This window comes from Pterocles gutturalis, unplaced genomic scaffold (assembly GCF_000699245.1).
Source record: "Pterocles gutturalis isolate BGI_N339 unplaced genomic scaffold, ASM69924v1 scaffold20640, whole genome shotgun sequence".
Lineage (NCBI taxonomy): Eukaryota > Metazoa > Chordata > Aves > Pterocliformes > Pteroclidae > Pterocles > Pterocles gutturalis.
The window spans coordinates 9,794-28,875 of NW_010141633.1; the positions used below are offsets into that span (position 1 = coordinate 9,794).

At 42.4% G+C, this 19,082-nt stretch overlaps 1 protein-coding gene across 1 annotated transcript; it reads right to left on the bottom strand.

The window, feature by feature from the left end:
- Positions 1-742: 742 nt before the first annotated feature.
- ATL2 (atlastin GTPase 2) lies at positions 743-18,022 on the bottom strand (the record flags this gene model as incomplete). The annotated part of the gene is made up of 11 exons (XM_010084095.1): positions 743-940; positions 3,069-3,500; positions 5,695-5,766; positions 7,019-7,075; positions 9,206-9,333; positions 10,215-10,353; positions 10,584-10,676; positions 13,036-13,092; positions 15,210-15,260; positions 16,370-16,474; positions 17,888-18,022. Coding segments are annotated over 11 exons (1,389 nt in total), but the record flags the coding sequence as incomplete, so codon positions are not given.
- Positions 18,023-19,082: the final 1,060 nt, after the last annotated feature.

Sequence of the window (19,082 nt, forward strand, 5' to 3'; positions counted from 1 at the left end):
AAAAAATAAAAACTAAACACACTGTACAGACAATCCTAACTCATTGCTTGGCAGCTGTAGGCAATATTTTTGGATGGAATTTCTCCCCCAGTAGAATTAATGGCAATATTATATACATGAAGGCTAAACTGCAGAAAAAGACACCTTAGTTCCCATATGCACCTCCCTCAGGACCCGGTCTCCGAGTTCAAGGCAAGACACCATCTGCTCTGACCCACTGCCTCCCTTACACGTCAGTTCTGCCACCAGCAGCATGAGGAACCAATACATGCATTTGTGTAACACTGGTAAAAAAGGCAAGAAAGCAAGATACACATCGTGATGTAGCAGCTCTAACGGCTTCACCGACTCGATAGGCTCCATACACAGAAGCGCTCATTCGAGGTGGCATGGGGATGGTGTGGAGCTGGGTACATTCGGTGAGAGCACACCTTCTGTGGGTTTGAGCATTCCACTTCCCTGAAATTACCTCTTGCAGAGGACAGATTCCCACTGTAAGCATCAACTCAAACACTGGGGGAAGATCCTTCCCTCCCTCGCCCCCAAACACACAGAGGTCACCAGGACTACAGGTAAAACAGGCACCCTCCCTCCCACCCCCAGCGCTCTCCGTTGCACCGGTTTGTCTTCAAAGCAGAGCACTGACAACCTCACTCTTCCCTGGTGATGGCAGCAATCTGTGAAGCCAGCCACACTAAACTATTTCTACAGTTGATTGTAAACTTTGGTTTATTTTTATTTATTTTTTTTATTATCGAGTTCTCATGGTACAGCAAGCATGTCTAGGATAAGAGGGCAGAGTTGAAGAGGAGATGAACTGTCAGTCTGTCTTTAGTCTGGCATGGTGAGACACCTGCTCGGTCAGGCCTGCCTTGATAGAGTTTTTTACAGACTGCCTCATATGATCCTCCATCAAATTATCACTCATGGGCTTCAACACCTGTGGAATGAGAAACATGCAAAAGAAACAAAACAAATGAGGTAAACAAAGAAAATATAAAAACATACAAAGAGATGAGATTTGAAATAATGAAAAAAAACTTAAGAATGGTGAAATCTGACACAAACTGGCATGAACTGAAAGAGAAATGAGTTTTGCTCCTACGGGAATGAGGTTAAATCGGTCCCATGCTATGGACACAAGTGATATCCCTCCTATACAGCTGTATGTCACCAAATTCAAACCACTTTACAGTTCCTAGAAGATGGATGTGCAATTCCATACCCTATATGCAGCATCAGTCTGGTATGGTTACAGCATTTATGCAGACCGGCCCAGACGGTCCAGCTTATTGTCCTATATGTGTAAGTGTGAACACTTCAGATACAGAAAGAAAGTTAAAAATACTGGCTAGTTTTTCTTCTTGTTATTGTTGGATGAGAGTCGCTGTCGTGGCACTGATGTAAGAGCACGGCGAATCGTTCGGCGTCTAAGGACTTCAAAGACTTTGGAAAACACCTAAAACATTAATTCAGCTGTTAGGAAGAGTGGCTCTTAGAAGGCAGCAGGCAAAAAAAAAAAAAAAAAAATCAATCCAGTTCAGAAAAAAACTGATTGCCAGTAACTTCTCACCTTCCTGGGATTCCTCTGAAGCAAGGAGGGAAAAGAAAGGCAGAGATTCAGAAAAATCAATAGCAAGAACATGGTATACAATCAGAGTGAGTCAGACAGAACTTGTAGGTGCTTTGCACATTATTCTTGATGTGCAACCGTAGCAACATCACTGGTAAGCTCTTTTGGAGACCACTTTCTTCTAGCCCACAAAAGGCAAGCTCCTGCTAGCTAGTATAAGCCAAATTCTCCCCCTTGCAGGGAAAGTCAGCGGTCAAATCAAGCCTTACATGCTCTAGGTATCTTACAGCAGCAGCAGCTGCACTCAGCAAGTACTACATGTAGAACTGACACCTTCTGCTTTTCTTGCACGGCTCTCCAATCTCAAGCTCCAAAGCAAGAAGCTATGGGGATACACAGGAACCTCAATTTTAATTGCTAGTTAGGGGTGTAACTCCAAATTTAGTACCCTGATGCTCATTTCCCTCCTGTTATTAGAAATCCACTTTTTCCACTCCAGTGTTACTCATAACCTTACCTAGTTGCTCAGATAGGTCTAGTGCACCACTGCCTGTGATGAGCCTTGAACACAGTCATTTTTCAGATGTAGAAAAGCCTCTGTACAGAAGATTCCAGTTAGTTATTCGCTCGTGCCTTGTAGGACCCATTTTATGGTCATCCCAGGTAAGTTCAGCAAATCCTTTATTTCTAGTAACAACAGAAAAGTGTTTCCCTTCTGCTGGCACTGGACGTAGCTACTCAGAATGCTCCAAACACTACTTGTAAGAGTTGGTCAGGAATTCTCTCCATGGGCCTTAGTGGCACAGCTGTGCCAAGTGGATTCAGGCAGCAAAATATCTCTGTACAGAAAGCTTTCTCCTCCAGCTTTGGTACTCTATAGTTTTTTCTTTCAGGAATTTGTCTGTCTGTCGAGTATTTCTTGCAACAGCAACTACACCAGCTGAAGTTGTCACAGACAACACAAGCCTTCCTGAAGGAAGAAACCTGCAGTACAGCATCTTGTAGCAGCTGCTGCAAGTCAGCAGCCAGCTAGTTCTCCCTAAGGTCTACTCAGCCCTCCAGCGTCACACCATCAGGTGAGGCGAGGGAGGACAGCAGTGGTTTGCCTTCCCCCTTTCTTGCATCACCCAAGATATTTTATCCACCACATCCACATGGCAAGTTCATAACTTTAAACACACCTTTGAAAAGCAGAATTCCTTGCTCTGAAAAAGTAACAAGATTTTTAAAGAGTCCCTCCACTCTTCACCATCCAAGCACCTAGCAAGGCCTTTAAGTAACACTTTTTGGATAATATCCTAAGCTTATTTAACATCCTTTGTGTGCAGCATCTCTTACTGAAGAAAGCAGACAGACTTCCGAGACAATTCTCCCTTTGGCAGCGCTAGCATTCTCCATTAGGTCTAGACCAGCTTTGTGCTCACATCACCAAACAGAGACTGTTCAGTATATCTGCTCAAGAAAGGAAGATTTTGCATTAAAAACAGATACCAACCTGTTCCCATATAGCTTCAGCGATCTGATCGATGGCTGTTCCAACTTCTCTGAATTCCCCAGAGTACTTAACATATGCCCAAGTACAAAACGATATAAGAGCCATCCCCAGCACAAGATTACACAGGGTAGCTATGGAGTTCATACCAAGGAACCCAGTCAGTCCTGAGGTTATATACATGGCAAACATGACTGCAAATAGAGTGGCAGGGGTACGAGCAGCATAAAAGATGTTTTTGCCATCATTGTGCTTCACGAAGTTTGCATAGATCTCGTCGATTTCCACTTCAAGCTGTTCCTGGTAGCGCCGACAGAACTCCTCCCCTCCCATCTTCTTCACGGAGCGGAAGTGCCTGACAGCTGACTCTCTGAAATCCTGGTGCTTCCGCTCAAGGTCCGACGGGGCAATGTAAGGCTTGTCTCCCCCACAAACCTGTCAGAGCAATCAGAAATTAGGTCATCACACCCTGAGTATCTTCTGCTGTACATAAAGCAAGCCTGCTCCTCACTGCCCCTCCTCTCAAGCCAGAATCAGGCTACCTCCTGCAGCTCTCTTGGCTCTAGAATGCCATCTCGAGCAAAACAGCTAACTCTACTCTGCATCATGGCACAGCAAGAGCCTTTTCTGTCTGATCACATGCAGAGCTGCAGCACCTGACTGTTACCTTTGGGCAAGCCCATAAGGACAGGACACCAACCCTACACACATTCTTTTACAAAAACATGAAATAAAGGAACACCAGGAGGCAGAGAAAGCTTGGCTTGAGGAAGGTTAAGGAGAACTCTGAAGGCCACAAGCCTTCCCCTCAGCTTTTCACTCCTGGTCACCCATCTCAGGGAGACTGTCAGTGCAGAACTTGGACAAACAGCAGATTTTTGCCCACTCAACAAGTTTATTCCTGCTTATTGCTGCCACTAGCAGGCTCCCCAGAACTTATCAGGTGATAGGAATTAACAAGAACTAGCTGCTGACATCTTTAGCCTTTCACTTTCTCAGATCACTCTCAGAGCACAGCATCCCCTTTCTGCCTCACAAAATGCATGGCTTCACTGGCTAGATTCAAGGCAAACCTCACTGCTGAGATCCTGACACCTCCACTCTGCTCCTTTCTCAAGTTTAACAAGCACCTTTCTGCTTTTTCTCCATACTGATGTCCTCTGCATCTGGTAAAACTCCCTGGAAAATGCCTCATCCTCCCAAATGCTCTTTTCATATTGCCCGAAGAGTGTTAAACAGTAGGAGCTGCCAATGCATCAAGATCGCCACACAAATAACTGCCCCTGTTTTCTTAACGGCGTGTGACTGCACCTGTTGTTCCTTACACCTCAGGTCATTACGAGACTAGTATTTTGGTTATGCACACTCAGCAAAGGGAGGGCTTTGGTTCATGAGGAGAACTCAGAAGCTACAGTAAGAACTAGCTTTACATAACCCAGTCTTAAATCCCAAGAGTTCCCACTTCTGTTCCTAACAATAGCGATTTCAGAGCTGTGTCATATTAAAAACATCATCTGAGACATCTGGATAAAAAACAATTTAAGCAATTTTTGTGTATTATCTCCACAGAAATATAAAAATATCCAGTATTAGGGAACATTACTATGGAAACAAAGTCTATTTAAGAGAACATCTGTTCCTGTTTATTCCTTGCCCCAAGTAGGAAACCTTACAACTACGGCATCTCAACAGCCATTAAAGATTCAAGGTACGGAAGGCAGACTTGGCATTTATTATAAACAACCCATTTACTATCTCAAGAGATTTTCCAAAATGGCAACAAATGAAGGAGTCCTCTACAACAGCAGAGCATTCTCAAAACAGCTTGCTAACAACTGGCTCTGGCTAGTCTGCCACTAGCTTTAGGTCTTCCTCTAATTTCAAAACAGAAAGCTACTTCAGCGATTAAGACCAGAATGAGCCTAGTTAATGTGGAGCTGTGTTTGTAGCATGTTATTACACTTACTGGTCTCTTCCTGTTGTAGATTTTTACCATAAGCATAGTCCTGTTAAGCTTTAGGAGACATGTAACTTTTCAGTATTTCTTATGAAAAAACCTTGCATAACACTATGTTGAAGTATGAAGTCTATCCATTCAGACTGGAATGGTGTAAGTCACCATCTTCAAAGAAGCAGATAGGAAATGACATATACAGCTTTTTCAGAAAAGATAATTATTGTATTTCAAGTTAAAAAAAATAAAAAACAACTTCAGAATAATTCTAATCCTTGCATTTTTCAGCGAATGAATGACCACAATTCAGAGGCATGAGACTATAATACTGGAACTCCACCCTTGTGTGAACCTGGGTCACCAAATGCCTCCTCACCTGTTTGCCCATGTCACATCACGGGATTTTAAGATGTCTGTCAAGAGCAGCAGGGGGAACTAACAGGTGGTATCTTACAAACACACCCATTCTCATACCTCCCCAGCAATTTCTGTCTCAAAAGAATGCTGGGTTTGCTGCATCAGACATCTAACCTCAGAGCAGAGTGCAGAAAACACAAGTACTGGCCCTAAGCAACTTTCCTCTATCAACACGCTCACAACCAACACCAAGTACAACATTCAAACCGAAGGCTCGCATTCGAATGTGGGCAGCTAGAAAAAGTTGTGTCACCATACCTGCTCCATGCCTTTACTGTACAAGTCTTTTGCTCCTGCCACAGCAGCAAGATTGTTCGCCTCAGCTGTTGCCTGGAAAACATTGAGCACCACGTTATCATCACAGCATTACCAGATAGTTACACTGCCCAACGTACCCCCACAACCTCCAAAGCTTTAGATTGCCAGGAAAATGTCCTACAGAAACAAGTGAAGGTTAGCGATACACATTAGAACAGATTACTGACTAGGAAAACATTTTCTTCAGCTTTCTAGTACAGCTGCTGACAAACTCCCATGTGCCTGTAAAGACTTTTAATCACGAGCAATCTCTTCTGAATGCTCTATTGTTAATTAGCACATAAGGACTGCTAAACTATTAATTGTTAATCCTGATAGATCACTACCTGTGAGGAAAGAGGCAAGCTGGTATCATTTCTGCGTTATATATGTGCAGTTTCAGTGTCAGCATTTGTAAGAACTTCAGACTATTTTCAGCCTGTGTCATGTCAGGGACAGTTATTCTAGCTAATGCTGCAAGATGTCATCTTCTGTACATCCCAACCACATTTATGGCACGCTAAGTAGAGGAAATGATAGCAGCCTTTGTTTCACTGTGATGAGCTTTTTGCAAAAGTCTGAAGAATTGATCCCTTGAAAAACCAGAAAACACCCACAACGGTCATGTCTTAACGAAGTAACACAGGAAGCTTAAAAAAAAAAAAAAGGCAAAACACAAACAAGTCTTACAACCACAAAATGGTTAAAACTGACCCTAAAGCCCACACTTTGGTGCAAGCTCTTCATCCCAAACAATTCAAGGGTTCAACACACAGCTTTATACGATCAGTTTGTGTTCGGATCACTTTAAAGCTGATTACATCCTCTTTGGATCAACCCAGAAAAGAAACATCAATGCAGTTATCCAATCTAACAAACCCACCTAGAGCAGCCCAACCCTGCAAGACAGTGGTGATAGGTGCATTACTCTAAGCCTTCTCCATTTTATCTGCTGCACCTGATGCTAAAAACACTCTGAACGCACTCTGAAAGATACTGACAGAATAGCAAGTTGCAGGAAACACATGCTTAGAAATCAGAGCAGCTAAAAAACCTCCACCAACCGGATATACCCCTGCTCCATATGGTAGATGGAAACTGAGGGAAGACACAGACAGGTACCCAGGCTACACAGTTCAGATGGCTTTCAAAGTACACAGCTCCTTCAACAACTATAGCTCTGGGTGTGGGAGCTTCAGACCCGGCAGCAGTCATGATCTTCAACTGCAAAGAACTTTCAAAGTACACATCATCTATCAGATTATTTGAAAGAAAAATCAAATACCTGCAGCATAGATTTTGGATGAGGTAGCTCCTCTCCTTGATAGATTTTAATATAAGCCTAAATGGGAGAAAGAAAGAAAGAAAGGTTTATTTTTCCTAAACATTTATGATTGAGGAGAAGGGGAAAAGCGGGATGATATAAAGATAGAGCTCACAGAATATTTCTAAATATTCAATTAGCCAAGTTTCATTATATAGCCTGGCATTCTCAGAGTTACCCCTAGTGCTTTAATCCCTTTCCTTTCCCGCGCATTTGAGGCTGGGGCCTAGCAGGGTAGCAGAGCACCTTGAGGAGACACAGCCACTATCTCAAGAAGTGCCAGGCTTGACAGCAGGTTCTGCTCCCTTAAAGACATGAGAAGGTCTTTGCTAGGCAGGGAATCTCTATCCAAAGAGTGATGATGATTATCTCACACAGCCTTTCTGGAAAGAGGTCTGTCCAAACACACTCCAGTGCTGGGAGAACCAGTATTTACATTTCCCCATATGCCTTGTTCCCTTGAAGTGTTGGAGGAAAAAAAACAGATCAAAGCACTAATGCAGACAGGGCTGAGCTGCCCAAATACTTCTGGAAGCCAAGCAGGCAGCCTATTACTCTTGTTCCCCACTCCACCAATCCTCAGGTGTCTTTGCTTTCACCAGGGTTTCAGAAGGCTGGAAGAGACCACGTCCTTCATGTCTTCTTCTCCAGCCCACAAGATGGCCCATGGCACAGCTCTTTGGGACAGCTTGGTGGAGGGGCATAGCAGGCAGCAGAAGCCATTTCAGCACTTCAGTTGAGCTGTACAAGTTAGACCAACAGGGCCACTCTCAGCCCCTGGGAGGCTGGGCAGTTATTCTTCATGCTACTACTGCTCTCCCCACCCAGCTCGTGTACAAGCCTCTGACCCTGATAAGGGTCCCTATATACCTAATGCTCTAGGTTGTAGGACAACCTACAAAAATGTATAGAGTTATACAGCACTCTGTTCCCTCAACACCCTCCTTGCTTCTGTAGCTATTTCCTCCAAGTAAAAGCCCTCCAGTTTTCAACTCGGATTTCACAATCTCAGCTTCAGATGCACAGTCCCAAGGGAGCAGTCCTCTTTAGTTACATAACCACAGTGTTTCCACAGCACCCTGCGTGACTGCCTCGGGACTGGATGCAGAACATCAATCAGGCATCTTTCCAATAGGGGAGGTTTTACACTCAGCTTTTAGGGTGCCGACCTTTCTACACTGCTGGTGAATGAGCACTCCCTACACTGTACAGGATCAGGTGTTACTTAGAGAAGGCGGCAAAACAAAAAGCAGCATGCAACCATGTAAATTAAATCCAGAGACTGAACATATGAGCTCCAGAGTGTTGATTTTATGCTCAGAGTAGTTACGATTTCTGCCTCCTGTATCATGTCTCTCCTTTATAAAAAATTACTTCGTTCCACAAGCATTAAGAATTCTGGTCTTGGATTCCTCCCTGGCATAGCTTCTTTCTTAACATCAAACTCTGTTCTACCTTTAACATGGCATACTCAAAGGTAGTAATGTAGAATTTACGTCTTTAGGAATGAGTGCCACTTTCTCCTACCAAGTCAACTGTCCAGGTCATTCCAATTCAAAAAAAGGTTACACACATCAGACCAATTCCTGATGATGTAGGGATTATGTTATCACATTTCCGCTGGTGTCACCATGATACCAAAACAGCTCAAGAGTTTAACAGCTGCAAGTATCATATACAAATATTTCAAAGCATATAGTGGTGCTGCACATGCAAGTGTTTAGAAAAAACACCTTCCTTGCATATTAAAAATCCAGAGGGGAATATCTGAAATTTTCAATACATACCTAGCAGTTTAAGAGCTGGTTTTCTATCTGTATAATCTACATCCCTCTTTTTCAAAAAGAAAAAAGGCAACATGCCCGGACAAACTAGGACTTCAAAGTAGGAAAAAAATTCTATTTGCTTAAAAAAAAAAAAAAAAAAAAAAAAAAAAAAAAAAAAAAAAAAAACCACAAATTTTCTAATGAGAGCTATACTGTTAGGAAGTTGTGTGCCAGTTCTGGAAAGTCAGAGTAATGAAATGAAAACAAAAGTGAGCTGATCATCAAGTGTCAGCCTAGATATCTTTTTAGGGCATGTTGTTCCCAGAGATTATATACTTTCTTTTAAGCCATTAACAGAAATAATTAGTATGAGTTTGCCTACCTTGAAGTATTCTACAAGATCTCTACAGGTCACCTTGGATCCACTAATCTCTTTTTCTACCAAGTTTTCAGGGGCAAGTAGTAACGGCACCAAATTCCGCAGTTCTTTCTTAAAATCCTCATCTATATCTAGTAAAATTCAATCAAATTGAGAAAAAAAAAAAAAAAAGTGGTTAGGTTTGGGGTTTGTAGTTGTTTTTTTTTTTTTTCCAAGCTTACATTTCCTAGAGGAACACCGATAATGCGTGACCCTTCAAAAATACATAGCATCACAATTCTTGACTGCATTTTTAAGATATTTAAAGGCTTAAATACACAGTATAGCTTTAGTAAGTTCTACCTACTCTTTAATCTTAAATTCAGACTGAAAGAACAGGGTTCCATAGTCCTTGTAATACTTAAAGTGCATTTCCCCAATTACACCAGCATCATACAGAATAATCCAACAGGTCTGTGCCCTCCACACAGAAGTGGTCAGTATCCCATCTTGCAAACCCACTTTTTTAGCCTTTGCCATTCTGATACGTTCCCCCTGATGGGAGACAAGCAGCAATCGGAGGAATCCTAGCTGCCTCTCATTCTGCAGTAGCAGAACCCTACAGCTGTTACTTTAAAATAGTTCTGACTTTTGGTTTGGCAAGTTCTTAGAGAAAAGCCTTTCAATTTTAAGAAAGCAGGCTTTAATTTTGTGACTTCTCCCCTCTGGAATCCTTATTTTTCTGCAGAATCTTTATGTAATGACCTTTAAGTACGTCTCAAGTTATCAGGTTACAATCAACACCTAGATATGAAGATACCCCTTCCCTCTGCCTGCTTAACTTCTCTAGCTTTAAACCACTGAAAAGAACACACAACGCGCATTTCTAGATTCCATAGCTTCACCTTTTAACCCCGAGTTTACTTCCAATCAAGCATTTCAATAGTGAACCATTTCAGTGTTTAACTTCCATCACAAAAGAAAATAAACTCAGTGATCTGAATCAAGAAACACACAAGGGAAAGCTTCCTACCATTCAACCTCCCATCAAAATTTGGATTTGTTGCAACTTTAAGACCAGGGTGGGGCAACAGGAAACAGCCAAGATTACTGAAACAGGAGTGAATATGCTTCCTTACATTCTGTAGCTCTTCATGTTGGTTTTGCTTTACCTAAAGAAAAAAAGGGTAGTAAGAACTGCTAATTCTTTTGCAGTACTGTCTTTATGCATTCATTTCTGAACGTAAAAATGTCAAGTTCTAAACCCCAGAACTCGACACACAAGTAGGAATATTAAAAATGTATTTTATTAACACGAAGAGTTAGCTCATTGTCCATCATTATCTTGACGGTAGGTTGTCACATGAAGAACACCACGCTAGGACTACTGGATATAACTTACCTGCAATCTTTTCTCTAGGAACTTTCTTCCTCCTTCCAAGCCATACGCATGTTCATAAGGATAACTCCAATCTCTAATTAAGAACATTAGTGTCTGTAACAGGAAAAACAGCAGTGAATGGCTTGCATCATTCCTAAGGTCAAAAACTATCACGTGATTATTTCCAATTTAAAAAAAAAAAAAAAAATCTAAGTTTGGCTGCTCTAAATGGAGTAGCCTTGTAGTTTTGTGGTGCAAGTGTTTGCTTGTAAAAAAAAAAAAAAAACCAAACCACAACCAAACCCTCACACGAAACACACAAATCATAGAATGACAGACAAAACGGTTTGGGTTGGAAGGGACAATAAAGACCACCCAGTTCCACCGTCCTGCCATGGGCAGGGACACCTCCCACTAGCCATGGTTGCTCAAAGCCTCATCCCAGCCTGGCCTTGACCCCCTCCAGGGATGGAGCATCCACAGGTTCTCTGAGCAGCCTGGGCCACTGCCTCACCCCCCGCACAGGAAAAAAATTCTTCCTGGTATCTAATTGAAATTTACCCTCTTACAGCTTAAAGCCATTACCCCTTGTCCTCTCACTACACTCCCTGATAAGGAGTCCCTCCCCATCTCTCCTGTAGCCCCCTTTCAGCACTGGAAGGCTGCTACCTTCTCTTCTCCAGGCTGAACACCCCCACCTCTCTCAGCCTGTGCTTATAGGGGAGGTGCTCCAGCCCTCTGATCATCTTCGTGGCCTCTTCCGGACTCACTCCAACAGGTCCATGTCGCTCCTGTGCTGAGGACTCCACAGCTGGACACAGTACTCCAGATGAAGTAAAGGGGGAGAATCATCTCTCTGGACCTGCTGGTCACACTTCTTTTGATGCAGCCCAGGACACGGTTGGTTTCTGGGCTGCAAGCACACACTGCTGTCTCATGTTCAGCTTCTCCTATACCAGCACCCCCAAGTCCTTCTCCTCAGAGCTGCTCTCAATCCATTCTCCACCCAGCCTGTATTTGTGCTTGGGATTGCCTCGACCCACATGCAGGACCTTGCCCTTGGCCTTGCTGAACTCCATGAGGTTGGCACGGTCCCACCTCTCCAGCCTGTCCAGGTCCCTCTGGATGCCATCCCTTCCCTCCAGCATGTCCACCACACCACACAGCTTGGTGCCATCGGCAAACTTGCTGAGGGTGCACTCCATCCCACTGTCCATGTCTCCAACAAAGATGTTAAACAACACTGGTCCCAGTACCGACCCGTGAGGAATGCCACTTGTCACCAGTCTCCACTTGGACATTGAGCCATTGACCACAACTCTTTGAGTGCGGCCGTCTAGCCAATTCCCTATCCAGCGAGTGGTCCAACTGTCAAATCCATGTCCCTCCAACTTAGAGACAAGGCTGTCATGTGAGACAGTGTTGAATGTTCTGCACAAGTCCAGGTAGATGTCAGTTGCTCTTCCCTTATCCACCAATGCTGTAGCCCCATTGTAGAAGGCCACTAAATTTGTCAGGCACGATTTGCCCTTGGTGAAGCCATATTGGCTGCCACCAATCACCTTTTTATTTTCCATGTGCCTTAGCATAGTTTCCAGAAGGATCTGCTCCATGATCTTGCTGGGCAGAGAAGTGACACTGACTGGTCTCCCTATCTGCATCTCCTTATCTGAAAGGAAGTACTCAAGTGTCTCAAAAAGATAGCTTCCCTGTCCCACGGGTTTGCCTTTTTCTATCCCACAGGGATTACATTGTCCTTTCTCCCATCAGCAGAAGATAAAAAACAAACCTCGACATTACTCTTGTAACAGACAATGCATCTTGCCTGGGCCAATCACAAGAACACGGGAAACTCACACTTGCAGGCTGAATATTGTAGAGACACAAGAGTCTTAAAACTCACCGCTAACAGCAGTTGACTAGTACCCTTTACAGGCTGAGGATACTTCAAGATGGAAGAGATACCAGTCTTTGTCTCCACTAAATAGAAGAAGCCTCAAAGCCTTGTCTGGCCCAGCAAACAGGCAGGAGATGCTAGGAGTTTTGAGACTTTTAATGTTGAAGCCAGTTAATGCTTCAAGTAAATTAAATGCAACATGGCCCTCCTCAGTGCCACTTCTTAAAGGCCACGGGACCTTTACTCAGAACAAGATATACCACCAGCAAAGACCAACCATACCTCAAAGAGTAATGAGTAAGAAGGCAGCACAAAAGTTTTCCCCTTAACATCTGCACATCGCTTGACACCTTCATTCATTTCATGCCTTATAACTCAGGCACAAAGCTATACTTGCCCAAAATGTGACCCTCTTCAGCATTTTTCCATTGTGTCTTTGACAATAAACATGGTGACAGGGAATGAAAATTAGTCTTCTAAAGAACAGACTAGCTTCAATCCAACTAATTTCTCTTCATTCTGAGTTCATTTTCTACACATTCAATTACTTAAGATCCATTTAACATAAACAGTTACCTGAAACGGCTTTTGGTAAATTTCTTCCATAGCTAGTCTTCCATATTCTGTAAACAACTGATAAAAACAAGAGTGTAAGAGTGCCACATGTCAAACACATTCTATTGTAAAATATCCTATTATGTCACTAGAAAATAAAGTATTTGATCTCAAATCCTGTTATGGGTTGAGAACGGCCAATACACCTCAAGAACAAGTACACCAATCCTCAGTAAAATTCAGGAAGAAGACACGATTTCCAGTGGTTTGACAGTGCCATTCCAGAGCTGCGGTGCACAGACAGTTCTAAGTGGGTGGCCTGGAGGCTATTCTCAGAGGAAATCTGGCTGTGTCTCTCAGCAAGCCAGTTTCCAACACTTGTTTCCTAGGCTAAGGAGATAAGCCTAACATTTGCCCCTCAGTTCCCACAAAAGAATCATTCCCAGAAATCTCAAGGAACTTGGCTAGTGCTAATGTATCAGACATTTAAGTACAAGCCAAGTTCAGCAGCTTCCCAGATCTCTACTGCAGCCCATGACCTTAATTGTTCTTTCCTTCCAGTATAAAGGCAAGAGTCAGCTAGCTTCCTCTCATTGCTTTCACCATCTTTAGTACCAGCAGCAGCATTCTTCACTGGACTGAGTGGGCCAGGCAACCCACGGGAACACAAATTATGGACTGTGCTGGCAGTTTCAGCAGAGGTCAATGCTGTCAGGTGTTAACCCCCTTACCAGTCTTGGAGGTCAAGATGAAGGAAGCACACCAGTATCATCTAGTACCAGGCAACTGTTCCGCTGCATTAAAACTAACTCCTGGAACCATCTCAGATAAATTTCATGGCTAAAAGGACATTTCCCAATGTGTTGATCACAAGAGCATCTGAGAACTTACAACACTAAAGCACAAATAAATGAAGAGCAAAAGCAGCTTTTAAGTGGCCAACCACCCACATGAGACTGACTCCTTTGATCCTAACTCCCTAGCCCAGTCACTTCCCTGCTACATTGAAAAGTCAGCCAGAGACTAACAGTACTTCAGAATAATAGATATTCATCATTTCCTTCCTTCAGCCCGTGATTCCTTGCCCCAACTTTAAATGCACGGGTGTCCCCTACCCAGTGCTTATATTTATCACCCTTCCCTTCCCTTCCGTCCCTCAAATCTCACACTCCAGCTTAACAGAAAGGGCTCACCCTATTCAGATTGCTCTGAAGCTATCAAAGGATCAAAGTAATGAGGAAAGCCTGCCTTTCAAACAATGAGCTAAGGCTTTTTTTGCTTGCAGTGCTTGGTTAGGTTTTTTTTGAGGGTTTGGGGGGGTAGGAAGGTACTGGCCCAGCAATACAACTCTGTTAACTGAGAACAGCATCACAAGACTATGTTTAGTTAGTGTTGTTCTACTTCCAGTATTGGCAGCCAGTCTTTTGCAGCACTGACCAAGACAGAAGTCCTTTCAATCAGAAGATACGTAAAACAGTTTTAAGCTGTGACAAGATCACGGCCTGAGCACAGGCAGGCATTTGTTAATACACAAGCTAGCCTTTAAAGCTCCAGGTTTTAAGTTAAGGAGATAAGGTTCTTGCACCATTCACATGAACCCAGAATTCAGCGGCCTTTGACCACAATGTTCCATTAGAGGATCAAAACCCCACAGTAAAGAGAGGACAACTCTTTCCTGTTTTTGTTTCTAAGTGGAAATAAAACTCTGTAAAAGCTTCTCAGTTGAAAAACTAGAGAAGGTTTCTAGGTGGAAGATACTCCTTCTGCCCTGACCCAAGCTCCCATATTTCTTTTGAAACTGGTTATGAAATACCATCCATTTTCCTATTTTAGGGAAAAAGGAAAAACATTGGAATTTTCTCAGTAAGTGCTTCCATAAATCATTTCCCTTTCCTATCCTTTTGTGAATTTCAGAACTCACCATGTAGAGAGCAGATTTTAAAAAGTTAAGATTTAGCCAGATAGAAGCCTGTACTCTTTTACCTCTGCACTGGCACAACAGAAGCATCACAGCACCATGGAGCTGATGCAAATAATGTTATAGGCAGTACTAGGATTCGCATCAGGTCGGCTTCAGTGTTTTATATGAAGTAGCGGGAAGGTCCCAAATCACAGTTATGTTCTTGAAGTTACTGCTAATAATGTCAAGACTATCAGTTCAGAAGTAGCTTAATATAAATTCAGCATATTCTTACCTGCAAATGTTGAAGGTCATCTTCCTGAATATTCTGGGACAAGTTGTATACCTGCAAGGGACAGTAAAAGAATTACAGTGTAACATAAAGCCATTATCTTACGTTCAAGTAGTCTCTTTTAGATATCTTGAGTATTTTTACCCCCTCCAGAAGAGCCTAACTACCCAAAAGTCAGCAACTAGAAAGGTGTCACAGGACACACCTCAAACAAAAGTCACTACCTCGTACAAAGTGCTAGGGACAAAACCACTGCTGACTACCCTAATCCTTCTGAGAACTGCTTCTTTTCAAGGAAGCAAGCCATTAAAGGAAAACAGAGAAGACTGCTGAATGCTTCAAATCACCACATAGGCATGAGACAGGAGGACTGAGAAGGGCATACCTATTTGCCATCCTCAAGTTCAACTGCTCTAGGATTCAGCAATCCAACACAGAAATGACTGGGTAGTTAGTTTGCCACATTTTTCTGCTTTTAAATTTTCCCAGAGAAATCTGATTTTATCCAGGGAGATCGCGACTGTTTCACTAGCATGAATACTAAACAGCAGTAAACTCAAAGATGCATTGATAACCCACAACTTATCCTAACCACAGGAACAAAACCACCAAAAAAGCCAAACAGGAAAAATAGAAAAACAGCCCCACAGGGCAGAAGTAGTGTTCTACATACTCCTGTTACTTCTATGTTGTAACGTGTCTGAAGGTCACTTGTCATCCCTCAAAAACCTGCCTACTTTTGGCACATTTAAGGCACAATCTTAAGAGTAGTTTTGAGTATAGCACAAGAGAATTGTCAGAAGTTTTAACAGTAGCAGCTATTTTAAGTTGAGCTGATCAGTGTCATTTCACACCAAACTGTATCTAAAGTCTTACAGATTCTGTAAGATGTGTACAGAAGTATTTGCTACTTTGACATCTTTTTTTGGGATTCCCCACCTCACTCAACAATTTAACTCAGCTTGGCCTTGGGTAACCTTGATTCCACAGAGAAACTTCCATAGTATACTACACTGAAAATAAGACATTAAGTATGAAAGCTTAAATTGTAGTTAGAGAAGATATGCAGGTGAGCTTTCAAAGCACAGCTAGAGAGAGATATTCTATGTTCAGGCTAGAGGGTTCCTATAGCTGCCATTATTTGCCAGAACAGGTATTCTCACCTGGACAGAGCTCGTCATGGTGCTCAGAGCAAAAACCGTTGCACAGTCTTTGATAGTGGATTGGCTATCAAAGGCACCTTGGGTATCCATGAGTAGTACAGCAACCTAGAGAGTTTTAAAGAACAGCAATAGTTAAACAAACTGTTACACTTTCACACTCCATGCCATTGGGATAAATGCTATTTCGGGTAAAGCGAGTCTCTGCCCTTCTACCTACCCTCAGCCAGCTCCCTGTGCACATGCCTATACACACCTACAGCTTAGTAAGCAACAACTACAGAGCCATCTCAGCAGCCTTAAATCCTTGGCCTCGTTACACCAGTTACCCTCTCCCAGAGCAATAGCCTCCCTCAGCCCAGTGGGGGTACAGCGCAGAATAACAGACAGCTCTTACTCGAAGAACATCATTCTCAGCTGACAATCCAGCAGAGTTCATTAGAGCTAAGAGTGAGTTGGCTACTTTTAAAAATATATCTATCTTAACATAATCATTTTCAGAAGAAAACAAGATAATTGATACTGACTGTCTCCTGGAATATAAGGAATGAAGTGATCTTAATGATAAAAGTTAATTTGTCCAATTCCCATCTTTGGGATCTACTCTAATTCCTTTCTCTTTCACTTAGAGATGACTGATAAGCAAGAACAAGTGAGCAATTCTTCCCCAGAGCACAAACAGATCCTTGCATGTTCACTGTTTTTTAGCCAGAGAACTGTTTGGTTAGCTATGAAATTTGATAAAACTCCCTGCACACCCCTAAGACATTATCCATTTAGGATCAGTGTCCCATATTAATCAGCCATCAGATGTTTCCTTTGTAAATGCAAAGGGTATGGAAGTAAATAAATAAACGTTTATGGTTCAGGAGAACATGAATAGTTCAAGATACACTACTAGTATTGTGGACTAAATATTTATTAACAATATTACACTTTGTTTCAACATAAACACCCTACAACCAAACTTTGGCATTAAACTGACTGAAAAGTTTAAAAAGATGCATTAGCTTTGATTAGAATAGAATTAATGCTTTTCATCCCACTGCTAGATTTTTTTTTTTTAACAGACTACCTGTTAACTACATGGAAGGACCAACTTCCAGACACTGAAGCAGTTTCCACTACTTATGGCCATGCATGACATTTCACTAGAACACAGCTACAAGCTACAACACATTCTCACCTCTCAAAAAACCCTGTTTGTTACAGAGCTGTTCCTATCACAGCATTTGTCCATATATGATATCTATAAGCCACTACCGCTTTCTTTACAACATCCACAAGATAACCCACCCATCAGCCTGGACAGCATAGACCTTCCCAAAACAAAGCAGTCTCAGAATGGGATTATGGTTGGAGACTGAATCTTACAACCCAGCAGGAAAATTCATACTTGCACTGATATTAGGTTTCCAAATATGCTACACAGTGAGTGCAAAGGAAAGCAACTGATGTTTGAACTTCCTCCATGAAACCCACAGGCAAAAATCCATACATCTACTTAAGTCAAGCACTTACCTTTGTCCCATTGGGTTTATCAATTACAAACACTTCACTCCAAATCTGAATGCCAGTGGTTTCCCGTTCACATCCACCTCTCCATGTAAACCCAGTCAATGGCTCGGTGTTTCCACCTATCCAGCAAGGAGAAGTCTACAAAACAAGAGCAGAAACTTATTTAAAATAAATGAGATTTTTTTTTAACATGCTATGTTTTATCAGACTTCCACATTATTCTCTCATTTTCCTCAGAGCCAATCAACAACACTACACAAAATATTAAAACACAGTGCTACTCAGCTGTGTTTCAAGGATCATCCATGAAGAAGTGTTGTTCGAGTTTCCAGTGTTTCAGTGATTGTACAACTCTTCAGCCACTGAAGAGTACATGTGCACAGCTTTCAAATCTCAAGCACTCAAAGCTAATGAGAACACCTCAGTTTTGTCCATCGATTCCACTTGGCACTCATGCTCTTCTCTCAGTTGAGAGAACTCAACTCAAACACATTTGTCAATAGCATATATTTTAATGACAAGAACAGCTAAACCTCTGCAAGGAACAAAAAAAACCTGATCTTGACTTAATCTTCTCCCTCCCCACCTCACAAACAAGTCAATGCTGAAACTAGCAAAGCATCTAAGCCACTGCACTAACAGAGGGCAGCACAGAACTCCCAATGCTGCCTGGCAGAAACCAAAGAGAACAGGCAAGGACCAGAAGACCTACAATCTATACTTGTCTCAGTTACAAAATATTTCTTCATAAATGACTAGGATTCAAGAGAAAATGTCACAGAGTTTGATACACGTCAATCAACCCATCCATATTAACACTTTATTGGCACATTGCCCACTTTGGGAAAGGCTATCAGAGAGTCAAGTAGAGTTTGCAGCTAACATTTCTAGATGATGGTACTGTTACAAGGTCTTCGGTCCTCAAGGACAGGCAATACACAGAGCATGTGGCTCACACAGAAGAAACCAGCCATTACATGAGCACATTTAATCCACAAATGTAGCTTATGGACTGGGCAAGGAGCACGAACAGGTGTACTGAGGAAGTTTCACTGTGCTAGGTTTATACACGCTGCAGTCCTACAAGAGAGGAGTGGTAGACAGACAATAGTTTAAGTGATGAGGGGGCTTACAGAAAAACCTTTATTTCACAGGCTACAACATAGCATGCTCTTATATTCTTCCCAAGTGGCCAGCC